We start from the raw sequence: 15,443 nt of genomic DNA on the forward strand, positions 1-15,443 counted from the left end.
ACACCACTATAAATCAAATGACTCTGAGGGGCAGCTAAAACAGTGTCAGAGTACTAGCACTGAAACCGGAACCCTCCCACTCTAAAAAATATTAATTACTCAACCACTAGTATTAAAAAAGGGTCATTTTTATGAGTTAACAATGGGATGGGAGTTTATTTCTGATCATAAAGGTCACAAATCAAAGTTCAGAGATAAGACTAATATTTACTTTGCTTGTTATACAGCTATCGATAAAGCTTATCTTCAAAAATTAATGAATACAAAACATAAGATAAGATAAGATAGAACTTTATTAATCCCTCGGGTGGGTTCCTCTGGGAAATTCGACTTCCAAAAAAAGCACAGCAACGACCAAAGTTACAGTTACAGAACTGTTATATATATATATATATATACACACACACACACACACACACACATATATATATAAATACAGAGACAAATATAAATAAAATATACAAAGGGGATAAATAGAATAAATAGGAATAAAAAATAAAAATACAAGTGAATTGCACATTTCAAGTATTGAGTCTATTGCACTGTTGACTATTTACAAAAAGTATTGCACAAGGTATTGTACAGTGAGGTGCAGAGGCACTACAGCTTAGTTGTTCCCCCCTCCTTTGTCCTCCTGTTTCCCCTCCCTCTCCCCTCCAGAGAGGAGTTAAACAGTCTGATGGCGTGTGGGACAAAGGAGTTTTTAAGTCTGTTAGTTCTTGTCTTGGGGAGAAGCAACCTGTCACTGAACAGACTCTTCTGGTTGTTTATGGCCGTGTGCAGAGGATGCCCAGCATTGTTCATAATGTCCATCAGTTTCTTTAATGTCCTTTTCTCTGCCACTGTCACCAGAGTGTCCAGCTTCATGCCGACCACAGAGCTAGCCCTCCTGATCAGTTTCTCCAGCCTGGATGAGTCCCTCTTTGCTGTGCTGCTCCCCCAGCACACCACAGCATAGAAAAGTACTCCAGCAACCACTGACTGGTAAAACATCCTCAGGAGCTTCCTGCAGATGTTAAAAGACCTCAGCCTCCTGAGGAAGTACAGTCGGCTTTGGGCTTTTTTATACAGGTGCTCTGTGTTGCATGACCAGTCCAGTTTATTGTCCACCCACAGCCCGAGGTACTTGTACTTGTTGACCACCTCCACCTCCTCCCCCTCTATCTGAACCGGCAGTGGACCTTCTCTGGACCTCCCGAAGTCCACAACCAGTTCCTTAGTCTTTGAGGTGTTGAGTTGCAGGTGGTTTGTGTGACTCCATGCGACAAAGTTCCTCACCAGACTTCTGTACTCCTCTTCCTGATCATCCCAGATACACCCCATGATGGCCGTGTCATCTGCAAACTTCTGAATATGGCATAATTCAGAGTTGTAGCAGAAGTCAGAGGTGTACAGGGTGAAGCGAAGAGGGGACAGCACAGTTCCCTGGCGGTTATTTAGATAATGTGTGAGGTTTTTGTTTGTTGAAAGACGCAGATGACTGACAGGCTACTAATGATCTATTGCCCCCCCCTCTCTGTGCATCTTACAGTGAATATGGTTTTGCTGAGAAGGTGGTAGAGGGCATATCCTTATCAATCAACTCCATTATCATCCGGATCAGTGCCAAGGCCTTTAACGCGTCTTTTGAGCTCTCCCAGCTGCAGGTCTACAGCGTCAACACCAGCTGGAGCATCGGTGACCTACGCTTTACTCGCATTCAGGACCCCCAGAAAGGAGAGGTCGGTGTTTGTTAGTTTTAAACAAAATAAGGGTATTTTGACACACAACGTTCTCATTTACTGCCCTTTTTTCTTTCGCTCAGATTCTGACATTTAAAGAGATCAGCTGGCAGATGATCCGGATCGAGGCCGACGCTATCCAGAGCGCCGAGCACGAGATGTTGAGCGCCCCCATCCGCCTCATCACCAACCAGTCCAAGATCCGAGTCACTCTCAAGAGACGGGTTAGATACCACGCATGTGCCCTTTCAGATATTCATGCTATGACATTTGACGGAGCAGGCTTGAAACCCAGACTCTAGGCAACATCGGCTTGTCCACTGTGAACAATGACCCCTCTGTGTGGCCTCACAGGCTGCAGGGCCAATAGCAGTGCTTCATTAAACAGCTGGTGTTTATTTCAGCCAAAATGGCAACCAGTATGCAGTTTCTTCAACACAAAGGGGATTTTAGTGTGCTGAGCAAAAGTAATTGGCCTGCTGAGTTCCCATTGGACAAAGATACAGATGCTCCTTAAACTGCAAAAACCTGTATTCGGTTTGTTTGTTTGTTTTAAATCTGATAAATGTTCTTGTGAATTCGGTGTCATGTTACATTCCTGGAAACTCTTGGCGAACCTCCACCTGCATATTGCTTGTTTATAGCAACTCTTCTGTGTGATTCAGATCAAAGACTGTAACGTGGTGGCCTCCAAGCTGATTCTGATCTTGGATGACCTCCTGTGGGTGCTGACAGACTCTCAGCTCAAAGCTATGGTGCAGTATGCCAAGTCCCTCAGTGAGGCTATGGAGAAGTCTGCACAGCAGAGGAAAAGCATGGCCACAGAAGACCAGGTACCAGTCAGTGACTTTTTCCACGCATAGAGAACGCTTATCATATTTTCTTACCTTTTTTTCCCCTCTTTCTGTCACCCTCCCCATTTTTCCATTTTTCCCATTTCCTCCTCCTCTTCCTGTTCATGCTCTAATTGTGTGTGAATGAGCCATGGTGTAATATTTAGTCCTCATGCTTGTCAAAATCACGTCTGATGCCCTATTTGTGCCCACAGTATGTCTTTCACTGTTGCTTTTTAGCATCTTTCAGTCAGTGTCCTACTTTCCTGCTCTCTACACACACACAGAGACACAAAATGTACAGACAGCCATCGCCCACTCATATTCACACCTTCCTATATCTCAGCAGCTTTACTTTACAGTAATGAATCAGTTTCCTGTAAATTGGCCTTATATGCCACCTGGTGGAAACACCGAGTACTTCACCGCTCATCTTTTTTATTGGACTCATCAATCTTCATGAGTCACTCTTGTAGGAAATGAACTGAAAACCTCATCAGTGACAAGAATAGGATGATCTATCAGAGCGTTTATAACACGGGCAAAGCGTCAACACTTAAAACGTTCTGTGTTCTCCAGGTGTCATCGCCGCCCCCTTCAGCCCAACAGGTTCGCACCCAACAGGCGTCCTCAGCTGCTGACCAGAGTGCAACCATGGCCAAGCTGTTCAGCGCCTATGATGTGTGCGAGACATCGCACCATCTCCAGATCACACACCTAGACCTGCACATCTGCGATGATATCCATGCTAAGGACAAAGGTAACGCATGTGCAGCTTTACATGTTTACTTTATTAAGCACACAAATGACAAGCATGATTGTTTTCAACTTGAGGTCTCTTGTTTTTTGCCTCTGGTGTATAGTCGTCAATAAAAGGATAACCGGTGGAGCCATGCAGCTTTCCTTTAGCTCCATTACTTTGGACTACTACCCTTTCCACAGAGCAGGTATGAATTCAGCTGTTGAGATCAGTAATCTGCCAAACAAAATAAACACTGTTTACTTTAAACAAACAGAATTTATTAATTGTATTTCAATCTTCATAGGTGACAGCTGCGCTCACTGGATGCACTACAGCGACGCCACTAAGACAAGAGAGAGCTGGGCACGGAGCCTCCTGGATGAATTCAGGACCAACGTGGAGATGTTAAAGAGCACAGTTCGAGACCAGCAAGGCCCGAGCCACACCCACAGTTCCCCAAAGCATGGTAAAAGCACACACGCTCACACACAGGTGTTAGGTGCATTTTTGTTGTACCCACAGCACATCACCCCTGTGGGTTTTCTGTCCTCCAGTGTCCCTTAGGGACGATGTGTATGGCTCTCTAGGAAGTCAGGAAGGAGCGGGAGGAGGAGCAGTAGGGCTTAGTGAGACACACTCCTCACTACTAGATTGGAGCCCACACGCACAGCCTCCAGCGCAGTGCTGCTGGTGCCTGGAGCCAGGTATCGCGGTGTGTTTGCGCACAGTTTGGTGCGGTGATACACACCTTTGTCTAGGCACAGAAGTTTCTCATTGGAGAACTGAGTTGTGACACTGTTTGCCGCCCTCTCTGCTGTTGTGTTTTTAGTCATTTCCTCTTGTTTTACCTACACATACCTTCTTCTTTTCCCTCCAGGTAAGATAAACACGTCTTCCAGCGCTTCCTTCAGTCCTCCTCCGCCTCAGACTCCCAAGGCTCAGCTCATGTCCAGCTCAATTGTTCTCAGGGTGGCTGACTTCAGCATCTATCAGGTTCAGTAATGTTGCAGACTTTTTCTGCAGGAAATCACTGAGGCTGTATACATTTTCTCAACTACCTTTAATTCATTTTTCAGGTCTCAACAGCAGACCAGCGCCGCTCCAGCCCCAAGACCATGATCTCCTGTAATAAGAAGTCATTGTACCTTCCGTCAGAGATGCCGGCCATCCATGTAGAGTTCACAGAATACTATTTCCCTGATGGAAAAGACTACCCTAGTAAGACTTTTGTGCCTTGATACTCAGGATACATTTATTTTCTCACCTCACAAATAAATGAGTTGATCGTGCGCTGTGTAAATAACAATTTTTCTAAACCCGGGCTCTGCTTCATGGTAGGTTTTCTATCTCCCATCACACTTTCGAGTCCATTTAGTCCAATCGTTGAGCTGTGGGGTTAGTCATTGACTCCTGTGTGGCTGAGAGAACATTGATTTTTCTGAATTACACTCAGTGCTCTGGATGAGGGATCACCCAATTAATTCATTTATGGATTTCTCACAAGCTCTATTAGCACACATGAGAGCCACTAAAGGTTTTTTACTTTTCTGACTTCGAGTGTGCAGCCAAGAAAATAACATTTAGCAAATTAAGTACCATTCCTTCCTCCTTCTTTTTTAATGCGTATAGTGTCTTATTACTTTCTGCTACGTGTTTCTAAATATCATGTAACCTTTCCATCTTTTCCATCATGTTTCTGCTCCTCCAGTTCCGTGTCCAAACCTTTATGCTCAGCTCAATGCCCTTCAGCTGGTCCTGGATCCTCGCAGCCTGGTGTGGCTCAACCTCTTTGCCCTCGACCTGAGGCAGAGTCTGGAGCAGTTCATGGAGATCTACAAGCTCAATGACTCTCAAAAACCAGACGAGCATGTTGACATCAGGGTTGACGGCCTCATGCTGAAGGTAAGAAGGATTGCAGAGGGATAGGCCGTTTCCTGGTTTGAAGCTTGGACTGTATTTTCTCGGATTCATGCCTTTTTTAAAAAATTATTATTATTTCTCCTCTAGCTCGTAATTCCCACTGATCAGGACTCTTCTTCGCCTGCTGACCTGCCTCGCTCCATCTCAATTCAGACTTCAGAAATGGCAGCCACTAACACCCGACACCCGGCCAACTGTACACGATCCCACCTTGAAGCCCTTCTGCAGGCCTTTGAAGAGGAACCCTTCTTCTGTTCATCTTTTTCCTCTTTCCCTCGCTCCTCATCCTCTTTACCAATCCTCCATCCCGTCTTCCAGCGCCACGCTCACGAACAGGACACCAAGTTGCACGACATTTATCGGGGCCTGGTGGTGCCCACGATGGGCACGGACGCCCTCAAGATGCCTGCAGCCACTGACTTTTGGGCGTTGCACTTTGCCCAGTTTTGGGTGGACTATGAAGGAACCCGCGGAGGTAAAGGGCGGCCCCAGCCCTTTGTGGACTCCTTCCCTCTAACTGTGTGGGCGTGTCAGCCAGCAAAGCTCGTCCAGCATCAGGAGAAGCTGAGGAGTGCTGCTGGACCAGGACTGTCCAGAAGCTCGTCAGCGGAGGCTGTCGCACGTTTACAGAGGAAGCGATTATTAAAGGAGTATTACAGCACTGATGCAACGACATCATCACCTCACAATAGCAATTCAGCACTGCCAGCCAGTAATGGTCTCCATAAACCCCTCTCACTAGACAGTCTGCCCTCCTCATCCTCCTCTTTGTCATCAGATAAAGATGCAGATGTGCATGTGTTGGTGCATGTGCAGAAGCATCTGAGCGCTCAGGTATTTTTTCATAAAGGCTTTTGTATCTAATTTGCTTTTTTTTTTATTCCATATCTTTTGGTTGGTTTGAAACCTAAATAGGAAGGAAAATCTACTTAATTGGTAATGGTAACAGTTCTGACCTGTTACCTTTACAGGGATAAAAAGAATAAACATCACAGATTGAAAAGAGACAGGAAAGTTAAGAAGTTAAACAATAAACCTTTGATAGTTAACAACCCCCTGAAAAAAGCTTCACAGCATTAACACATTTATACATCTTTAATAACGCCTTTATTCTGTGCGTGTGTTTAGGTAAGCCATCGGCAGTATGTGTTTCTGATGCAGCTTCAGCGCACCATCAAATCCCTGCAGCAGACACTACAGCAGGATATGGAGAAGATGAGCTCCAAGAGAGACCGCAAGGATCCTTCCCACCATCCGGCAGATCGCCAGCCGTTCACCGTCTGCTTGGGCCTCCTGCTCAAAAGCGCAGAGGTGTCCCTGCTCCTGAAGCCCATTCCGCAGCCTGAGGGTTCAGGATCTCCTCCAGGCTCGGAGCTGTCGCCCTCAGAGAGCCGAGGAACTCTGGAGCCTGCGAGTGATGCGAGAGACGGGGGAGAGAAAGGCAATGAAGGATCTGGCTCAGAAGGTGGAAGAGCCAAGCAGTCTTGCACTGTAGACCAGCTGCTATGTAGCCATGGCTTAGAGGGAGGACCCATGCAGGTTCCTGCACCTCTCGTTCCCGCTTCCACTTCAACTACACATCCCGACTTGAACCACAAAACGTCAGTGGAGGAGAGGACTCCAGCTAAAAGGACTGGGCGGGGGAGTTCAGATGAAGGTGGCGAGGTGCTGATGGATGGGTTGTCTGGAGGTGATGATATGGGATCTAGGTTAGACTCCAAAAGCCAACCATGTGACCATCTGCCTGATCCACTCAGCAGCAAAGACTGGAGCGACAAAGACAAGGCTGCAAAGATGCCTCAGTCAATATCCAGGTATTCAGTTTGTCTCACGAATGCTATTAGTTTCCACAACAGAGTCATTACTAATACGTTAAGGCAGAACTGTGCTGCTTCAACATTTAGACTCCGCTGAGATAATCCAGTAATTAGTTTTGTTTATACAGTTCAGTTTCACACATTTGCAGAAGAGGAATCGCTCTACCAGGAATCAGATGCTTGCAGTACAGGCTGTGTAAGTGCATTATTAAGTTAGTGCTGAACACCAAGAGATAAACAAAAAAAAATATTAAGGATTCAACAAAGCATAATTTTAATAAGGTTAGTCTGCTGATGATTTTGTTGATTAACAAGTTAATCTTTGTAGAATCTTTTCCAGTCGGGAAAGCATGTTAAAGAGGCCATTACAATGTCAACATCCTAACTAATGTTGTACAGATGCTTGTTTTATCCAACCAAGGTCTAAAGCCCAAATTTGCTACCATACAAGGACTAGAATCACACCCATAAAAAAACAAAAACAAACATATCCCCTGAAAGGCCGTCTCCTTGTGTCATCACTTTCATCACTCCTGCTGCGTTTGGATCACTCTCTGGTTGATCTGACTACTCGTTCATGTGCATTTGAGATTTGCCCTGGTTTTCATTTATTAAAAGTGACCCTACAACCTAAATGTAACTTTGCAGGGAGCCAAATGTTACGAACAGGGCTGAGGGGGGATTGTGTTGGTGTGGCTGCACCACAGCTCAGGACGTTCTCTCTCAGGCGTTAAGCTGTTACAGCAGGACTCTTTATTAAGAAAAGGATGCCCCCGGTTGTGTTAGTCTTGAAGTGTTTCCTTCAATTTGGATACTCTGTTCTCTTCCGTGCTGAAGAGTGCGCTTGTAGCTGGAAACGGAGCTCTCGTCACCAGGGAGGAAACTGCGAAATTGCAAATATGCATTTGCAGATCAGATCATGGCTTCCATGGAGTAATCCAAATATAACTGAGAAACACAAAAATAGGCCCTTGAAAGTGACAACAGGCAACTTTAAATTGGGATATGTTTCTTTTTTATTTGTGGAGTTCGAAAAAGTTTTGATTCAATTTTATTTATACAACGCCCAAATAACAGCAGCAGTTGCCTCAAGGCGCTTTATATTGTGGGGTCGATTGTACAATAATACAACAGAGAAAACCCCAACAGTCATATGAACACCCTATGTGCAAGCACTTTGGTGACAGTGGGAGGGAAAAACTCCCTTTTAACAGGAAGAAACATTCAGCAGAACCAGGCTCAGGGATGAGCAGACATCTACACTGACCAGTTTGGGTGAGACGAGGAAGAGTAATCAAATGTGTAATTGAGGGGGGGGAGAAACAAACTCAAACAATCTTAATGTTTGAAGCTGAAATCTTAATTTCCATATGATCTTTAAAGCTTGAAACATACCACTTAAACCACTTCCAGACTAGTTCAGCCTTCAATAAGTAGTCCAGAAATGTTCAGCTGATGACTTGATTTAGCTGACAGAAAATTAATTGACAGCAGGGTTGTTAGTTAATGAATTGATAAAGTTATTTATGTAGGAAAAAGGCTAAACAATCCCTTTTTTTTGCCCAACTATTTTAGTTGCATGTAAAAGGTTAAAGTGGTTCCGTAGGTGACCGTCATATGAAACTAGTTGTGCCTTTTATAAGAGAGAAAAGCAATGGAGTAAAATATGGGGAGCAGGAGTGTGTAGGCACAGGATAAGACAACGGTACTAAGTGCTGAGTACACCCTTAGCTGCAAACATAATGTCAAAAAAATCAAATATCTATTAGATTTTATAAGTAAACCAGCAAACATATTTTCTACTAGATGATTTGCACCCAGTTTAAATAGCGTTGCGGTGCTGAATCCAGAGAAGTGATCGTATGTCACAGTTGTCAGACTTTTGTTAAATGATCCAGACAGCTTTTTCAGAAAGACCTCTGTGCCTCGCTGTCATTGACCTACATGAGTCTTTCTCTCACTAATTTCATGTCTATTCCTGAACACAAGAGCTGTGTGTCGAATTCCCACATGAGTGCTCGTCAGTCTGAATGTTCAGTCTTCTCACATCACCTGTCTCACTTTCTGAATGTTGGCCAGCCACAAGCTGCTGTCTTTTCTTACATGTGTTTTCTCATCTGCCGTCTGTCGACATTTGGATGTTCTGTGTTTTAACTCATTCATTTCCTTTTCTGCCTCTTGACCTTTGCTTTGACCCATGCGAGGTGTGCGTGTGTGTGTGTGTTTTCTCTCTATCAAGGAAAGGAAGTTTGTCTGTGGTATCTGATCTCCTCAGCTCCTCAAACTCCAGCAGATCCACCTCCCTTTATTCCATGTCCAACATGTAAGCCACTGGATCTGTGACTAGCTGTGCTAATGAGGGTGTACATGTACCCTGTGTGTGTGTCCTCCTGCTTGCAGTCTGTGGATGAGTACAAATGCAAATGTGTATATGTGCATCCTCTGTGGGCATGCATTTGCATGAGTGCATGTCTGTATGTGTTATTTTTCTCCCCTCTGTTTGCTGTCTATTTGTTAACCCTTCATGGTCGAGATGAAATGGGAAGCTCTTCCTTTGTGACAGTCCCCCCCCCCCCGCCTTGTGTTCTCAGTCTGTCGGGAGCAGCTTTTATTTTTTTGTCTGATCTGAATTTTTCTTGAGATTATTTCTGGCGCTCTGGTGAGGCTAGCACACTTGGTTCTTACGTGACCTTAAACAACACTACACAAAGGAATGAAGCGATGTTTAATTCATGACTTGTCGAGTAGGCTCTGTCAGCTCAGAGAGAGCACTGTGGTGTCGGCTAGTGTCGGCATAACACAAACTCCTATCAGATGTGATGAAATAGTTTCACTGGACTCCTTTTTTTATGTCACTGTTACTCAGTCTGTCATAAATTTGTCATAACTTAGAATTAATTGCATGCATGAAAATTGTACCTCAAGCAGAAACAGAGTGATCGGGGTGATTATGGTCACTACTGTCACACCTCCTCATGCGCCTGTGTATGTGTGTGTGTTGTAGTGGTCGTTTGATGCGGGATCGCTCCCAGTCCAGTTTCTCTGTGTCCTATAAAAATATGAAGAAGAGCCCCTCTCTGCAGTCCCTGGACAACATCTCCATAGATAGCTACCTGATGGAGGATGGAGACACTTACAGCCTGCTGGAAAGAGGTAAAAATATCGTGTAGTTGCACTAAGCTCCACCATTTTATCCTGACCTTTGGACTTCTTATGTGTTTCATGGAGTAGAGCATATCTCCGCAGGGATCAAGATTTAATGATTTGTGTAGGTGTAGTTGCAGCTTGCTGTTTGGCCTTAAGGTGGCAGCATTGTGCTGGTTGTGCATTGGTGAACTGGATTACATGAGAAAGGAAAAAGTTACACTAATGAATACAAAACACGATATACTATACTGGATCAACAAAATTTAGGCCAACAATGCAGAAGCTGCGTGTGGAAAAAATAACTACAGCCTTAAGGCTTCCACAGGGATTAAGAGGGTAAATAGTAGGCAGGTGCTGTTAATCAGATCCACTTGTAAAAGCTGAGGTTTTGGTAAACTGGGAAGGGTTTTGGGCATTTTTTTCAAACAGTCTGAAGTCCATCATCATACACTGAGTGACTATTTAGAAGTGGGAAACATTCAACACAGAGTGGATGATGTAACAAATTCACCAGAAGTTCAGACCCCTGCAATGCTCAGATAAACTGTAAAAGCCCAAGAACTGCACTTCAGACACTACAGGCCTGTCACAAGACAGGTTCATGTCTTAAAATTTCAAGTTCATGACAGCATAGCTAGAAAAAAAGACTGAACAAGTACGGCGCGTTTGGAAAGGTTGTCAGGACAAAGCCTCTTCTCTCTAAAAAGAACATGGCAGCACAGCTTACACAAACCACAAGACTTCTGCAACAGTGTCCTTTAGACAGATGAGACCAGAGTGGAGGTGTTTGGACATGATTCACAGCCCTATATTTGGAGAAAGCCTGACACAGCATATCAGCACAACTGCTGGGCGATGATTTGGGCATGTTTTGCAACCATAGGACATGGGCACCTTTTGCAGTCATTGAGTCCAGCTAAAGCTTGGCCCAAATTGGATCATGCTACAAGACGATGATTCCAGGCAAAGTAGCTAATTTACAACAGAATTGCTGCAAAAGAAAAGAATAAAGGTGCTGCAGTGGCCTCAACCTGATTGAGCTGCTGTGGTGGGACCTTAAGAGAGCTGTGCATTAACGAATGCCTGCAAACTTCAATGAACTAAAGTAGCAGTGTTGTTAAAAAGGAGTTGCCAAAATTCCTTCTTAAGGACTTTGAGACACTGATTAAGTTGGACAGAAAAAGGTGAGCTCAGTTATTGCTCTTGTAGGTGGTTCTGCAAACTATTGAATCACGACATGCACTTAGTTTATAACAGATCCTTTTTATTATGTGTTATGTAAAACGTTAGAGTTCATCAGAGGGTGTATGGTTCTCTTTATCATGATCATACATGTGTTTATTTGTCTGTGTGTGTCACATTTGTATTCCTTTATGTACTTTGCAGACGACGTGTCCATCTCAGGCTTCAAGGACGTCATCAGTGAACAAAGCACCGCAGAGAGCGCCATCGAGGCAGCGACTGGTCAGGAGCACGAGGGGGGAGAGTCCCCCGACTCTGCCAGCGCAGCATCACAGAGCATTGATGAGCCCACCAAAGATACAGTAAGAAACAGTGGTTTTGGGATGAACAATAAAAAGCCAGCATGCGCAGCTTATTCGATTTTTAAATATGTATTCCTCACCTCCAGGTGTCAGTGCTGGTGTTGAAGGTGCAGTCGGTGTGTGTGGGCATGGAGGCCATGGGCGAGAGCACAGCCGTGGCTCTGGAGGTGGGCCGGGTCACACCCAGCCAGCTGGGAAATGTCAGCCTCAGACAGTACCTGAGCAACCGCAGCCTGGGTAAGAAATGCAAGTCGGCTACGCGCATGTTTTAAAGTTTTGTCTGAGAATGAGCATGAGACAAACAGCTTTTCATGTGAGCTCTAATTATTTTTGAGTGTTTTTTTATTTAAATGTTACAAATGCCAAACTATCACATGAATATTGCCACATTGTCAATTGATAATTAGCAAAACCAGTGCTAATACGTAAAATTGTGTGCACCTGTGTTTGTTAATGGATTTAGACTCAATCCAGCTACAGCTTTTTTTTGTGGCTTTTTATCCTTTTTTTTTTTTTTTTTTTTTTTTTGAGGAGGAGGTGGAGGGTGGAGTGTTTCAGAGAGTAAGAGGGATCATTAGGACAGGGAGAGGAAGGAACATGTGATAAAGGTCCTGGAAAAGACCATCAGGATACTGAGGCGACACCTGACATTAAAAAAAAAAATGTTGTTCACATTTGAAATGATGGGGTGAACAGCAGCTTACATCAGGACATCCACGTTTCTCTCTCAGCAGATGCCAGTGAAAGCAGGAAGGTGATATATAGAGAGTGTTGGGGGAAAAAAGACGTTTGTTCTCAGTGATTTATTGATCATTTAAGGCTTTGAGTGCTTCTCAGATTTGAGAATGAATTGCCATCCTTGGTGGAGTTTCTGGGACAAAGCCAGACATTTCATGGCACATCCCTGTGTGATGATTGGTAGATGAATGCAGCCTGAGTCTGAATCCACTTATCTTCTCAAGTGCACACACACACACACACACTCGCACACTAACAGCCCACCACTACCAACCACCCCCTTCACCTTTTTTATTTACCCTCCATAACTCCCCACAGGTATGGTGTGTTCAGTACCAATACCTGCACAAAGCAGCCAAGGTAACTGCTGCGTGTTAATGCGCCATCTGTAGCCTAGCGTGCATGCTTGCATTCGTGCCTCTTTTTCCATCTGTGTACGTGTTTCTTTGTTTGTTTGTGTGTGTGTGTGTTACGGTTTGCAGGACTTGCTCAGTGGCATGCGCTGCAGATGCAGACGGCGTGTGTTGCAACGCATGAGGAGTGTGTGGTGCTCCTTTTTTTTTTTTTTTTTTTTTTTAGCAGCAGCAGCAGCACGGGGTGCTGATGTGGTATTGTGTGTGTGTGTGTGTGCGTGTGTGTGTGTGGCACTTAACAGAGGATAAATGTGACCGTAATGGAGTGAGTGGTCCCATTATTTGCAACATTAGGCCTGCAACCTTCAAATCTACGCACATTCGTGCCATATTTAGGGTAACAGCTACTTTTTGTGCTGACAGCTTTAACCCCAAATCCTCCCATCCTTCCTCTTTCACCCTCTCTCTCCATCCTCCCCTGTTTTTTTTTCTTTTTCCCTCCTACTACCTCATCTCTCCACTGCAGCAGACTTTGCAGTTTCAGTCCAGTGATTCAGGCAATGAGAGAAATGCCAGCTTTACCCCTCGCCTCCTCTCACAAAAGCTATCCTACCTCCCCCCCTCTTCCTTCTTTGTTTCCCTCCACCTTCCTTTTCACTCTTCCCTCCAGGTCCTACTCCATCTTCCTACTAATCCTCTGTCATTCACCCCTCCCTTTCCTTCACCTTTCCTTTCCTTCATCTCTCTCCCTCTGTAGGCCATTTCCCCTCCCCTCCCTGTCTTATCACAGTCATTCAGTTCTTGGCTGCCGGCTCCCTCGCTCTCTCTCCTCACCCACTCCCATCTTCCCTCTCTTCGCCTCAACCCTGGCTGCTCAGGATTGAGAGAATATGCAATTTTATCTGAGGAAAAGCTGACAGAATTCTGTGTGTGTGTGTGTGCGTGTGTGTGTGTGCGTGTGTCTTTGAGTGTTTTTGCTAGGCGTGCAGTTGCCCTACAGTATTAACCTTCTCCTGACTGTCCTTTAGAGAGCGTTTGAAAGGGAAGCGACGCGCTTCTCGCTGTCATAATAAAAAGAGTGATTTCTTTAAGTGGCCATTTTCATGCCTTGCTAAGTGTTCCTATTGCGACTCTCTCACCTGTTCAAAAGCTTGTCTGTATTTGTGCGCTTGCCCAGTGAACGTCCCCCTTTTGTGTGCTGACGTTGACGACTCCTTGAGACTTTTCTCACTTCACGTCTTCTTTCTCCCTGTACTCATTTTTTTGTCTTCTTTACTTCTGTTTCTCAAAAAAAAACCAGCAAAAAAATAGGATTCTTACAGTCACATTTTGTAGTTCCTGTAGTCATATTCAAGTCTTTCAGGGGTGAAACTCTTTTTTTCATTAGTACACCAGCAAACCTTTTTCTTTTCAGCTCCTTGGAGCTTAGATGTGCTAGGTGTTTTATTCATATAATAAAGTATTAAATGAAAACTTTTGCTTGTATTTTCCACCAAACCCTCAAGTCCCCAGGCTTTGGAAATAATTAAACATTACAGCTGGAAAGAGCCGATGGGACTGTAAAAGATCTCCTTCAGCCCACCTTCTTAAATCCTTCCGGCTTCTTTTCTTTCGTTCTTTCTTTCTTTTTAACTTTCTGTTCAAGTCCGTCTCCCACTCGTCTTTCTGATGTTATTCTTCCTCTGTCTTTTCATTCATCCCACCTCTTACTTTGAGCTTGTGTAAACCTGATATTAAAATTCACCCTTTATTTAGAAGAAGTAACCGTGATGACCTCGAGATGTTTTTGACACATTTTAAGAAGTAAGGAACGTCCTTAAACTTCACCGTGACAACAATGTGAGCATATTAAACTTTATTAATGTCTTAAATGCCCTGCTCAATAGTGCCTAATAGTGTATAGTCCCACCTGGTGGGTGTTAGCAGTGGATCCTTTTCATGATGTAGTTTGCGGGGTGACACCTCTGTGGAAATCACCGATGCTCAGATTTGGTTGAAGATAATTCGAGGTTCAGTGCCCAAAGCTCTTTGTGACATTCTTTTAGTGGTTCCTGAGCAGTTTTTGGTAGTGTGACATGGTGTGCTTGGTCTGCTGCAGTGTTTTGATGGGTGGTAAGTGACATCCACGTGAATGGTAGCACCCAAAGAGTCTGATGCTTCTTGATTTTTCAGCCCCAGCATTCGGATGGCAGGATGAGAATTAGCTTAAACAGCAAGAAAGCATGGATCCATCCTGCCTTGTATCAACAGCTGCGGGTAGAGTAATTGTTTGGGATAATAGTGGGTTTTTCTGGTGCACTTTGGACCCCATAGTATCAACCGAGCATCATTTAAACACCACAGCCTTCCTGAGTATTGTTGCCGACTATGTCTGCCCATATTGTACCGACTGTTTGATGACTGCTTGCAGCAGGATAACATGCAATGTCACAAAACTCATTTTAAACTGGTTTCTTGAGCATGAAAATGAGTGTCCTTTACTCAGATATCTCCTACTTCCATCCACTGGATAAATCTGCAGCAGCTGTTTGATGCTGTCATGTCAGTATGAACCAAAATCTCAGAGGAATGTTTCCTGCACCTCGTTGAATCTGTGCCATGAAGAGTTAAGTTGTTTCTGAAGCCAAA

At 44.4% G+C, this 15,443-nt stretch overlaps 1 protein-coding gene across 4 annotated transcripts in view; it reads left to right on the plus strand.

Moving 5' to 3' along the window:
• The window catches only part of bltp3b (bridge-like lipid transfer protein family member 3B), a 33,831-nt gene that overhangs the window by 13,615 nt on the left and 4,773 nt on the right, over positions 1-15,443 (plus strand). The window contains exons 5-21 of one of the 4 annotated variants that reach the window (XM_085376884.1): positions 1,532-1,721; positions 1,805-1,945; positions 2,387-2,554; positions 3,134-3,314; positions 3,418-3,501; positions 3,601-3,762; positions 3,851-4,000; positions 4,174-4,289; positions 4,373-4,514; positions 5,005-5,198; positions 5,304-6,050; positions 6,345-7,030; positions 9,273-9,356; positions 10,038-10,186; positions 11,567-11,724; positions 11,811-11,961; positions 12,781-12,822. In XM_085376884.1, coding sequence (XP_085233010.1) covers positions 1,532-1,721; positions 1,805-1,945; positions 2,387-2,554; positions 3,134-3,314; positions 3,418-3,501; positions 3,601-3,762; positions 3,851-4,000; positions 4,174-4,289; positions 4,373-4,514; positions 5,005-5,198; positions 5,304-6,050; positions 6,345-7,030; positions 9,273-9,356; positions 10,038-10,186; positions 11,567-11,724; positions 11,811-11,961; positions 12,781-12,822 — 3,545 coding nt within the window. The remainder of the gene's footprint in view (positions 1-1,531; positions 1,722-1,804; positions 1,946-2,386; positions 2,555-3,133; positions 3,315-3,417; positions 3,502-3,600; positions 3,763-3,850; positions 4,001-4,173; positions 4,290-4,372; positions 4,515-5,004; positions 5,199-5,303; positions 6,051-6,344; positions 7,031-9,272; positions 9,357-10,037; positions 10,187-11,566; positions 11,725-11,810; positions 11,962-12,780; positions 12,823-15,443) is intronic. The other 3 variants (XM_085376881.1, XM_085376882.1, XM_085376883.1) reach the window with 3 other exon arrangements.

Source organism: Diplotaxodon limnothrissa, linkage group LG17 (assembly GCF_057381915.1).
Source record: "Diplotaxodon limnothrissa isolate DT_005_m linkage group LG17, D_limnothrissa_male_GT1.1, whole genome shotgun sequence".
Lineage (NCBI taxonomy): Eukaryota > Metazoa > Chordata > Actinopteri > Cichliformes > Cichlidae > Diplotaxodon > Diplotaxodon limnothrissa.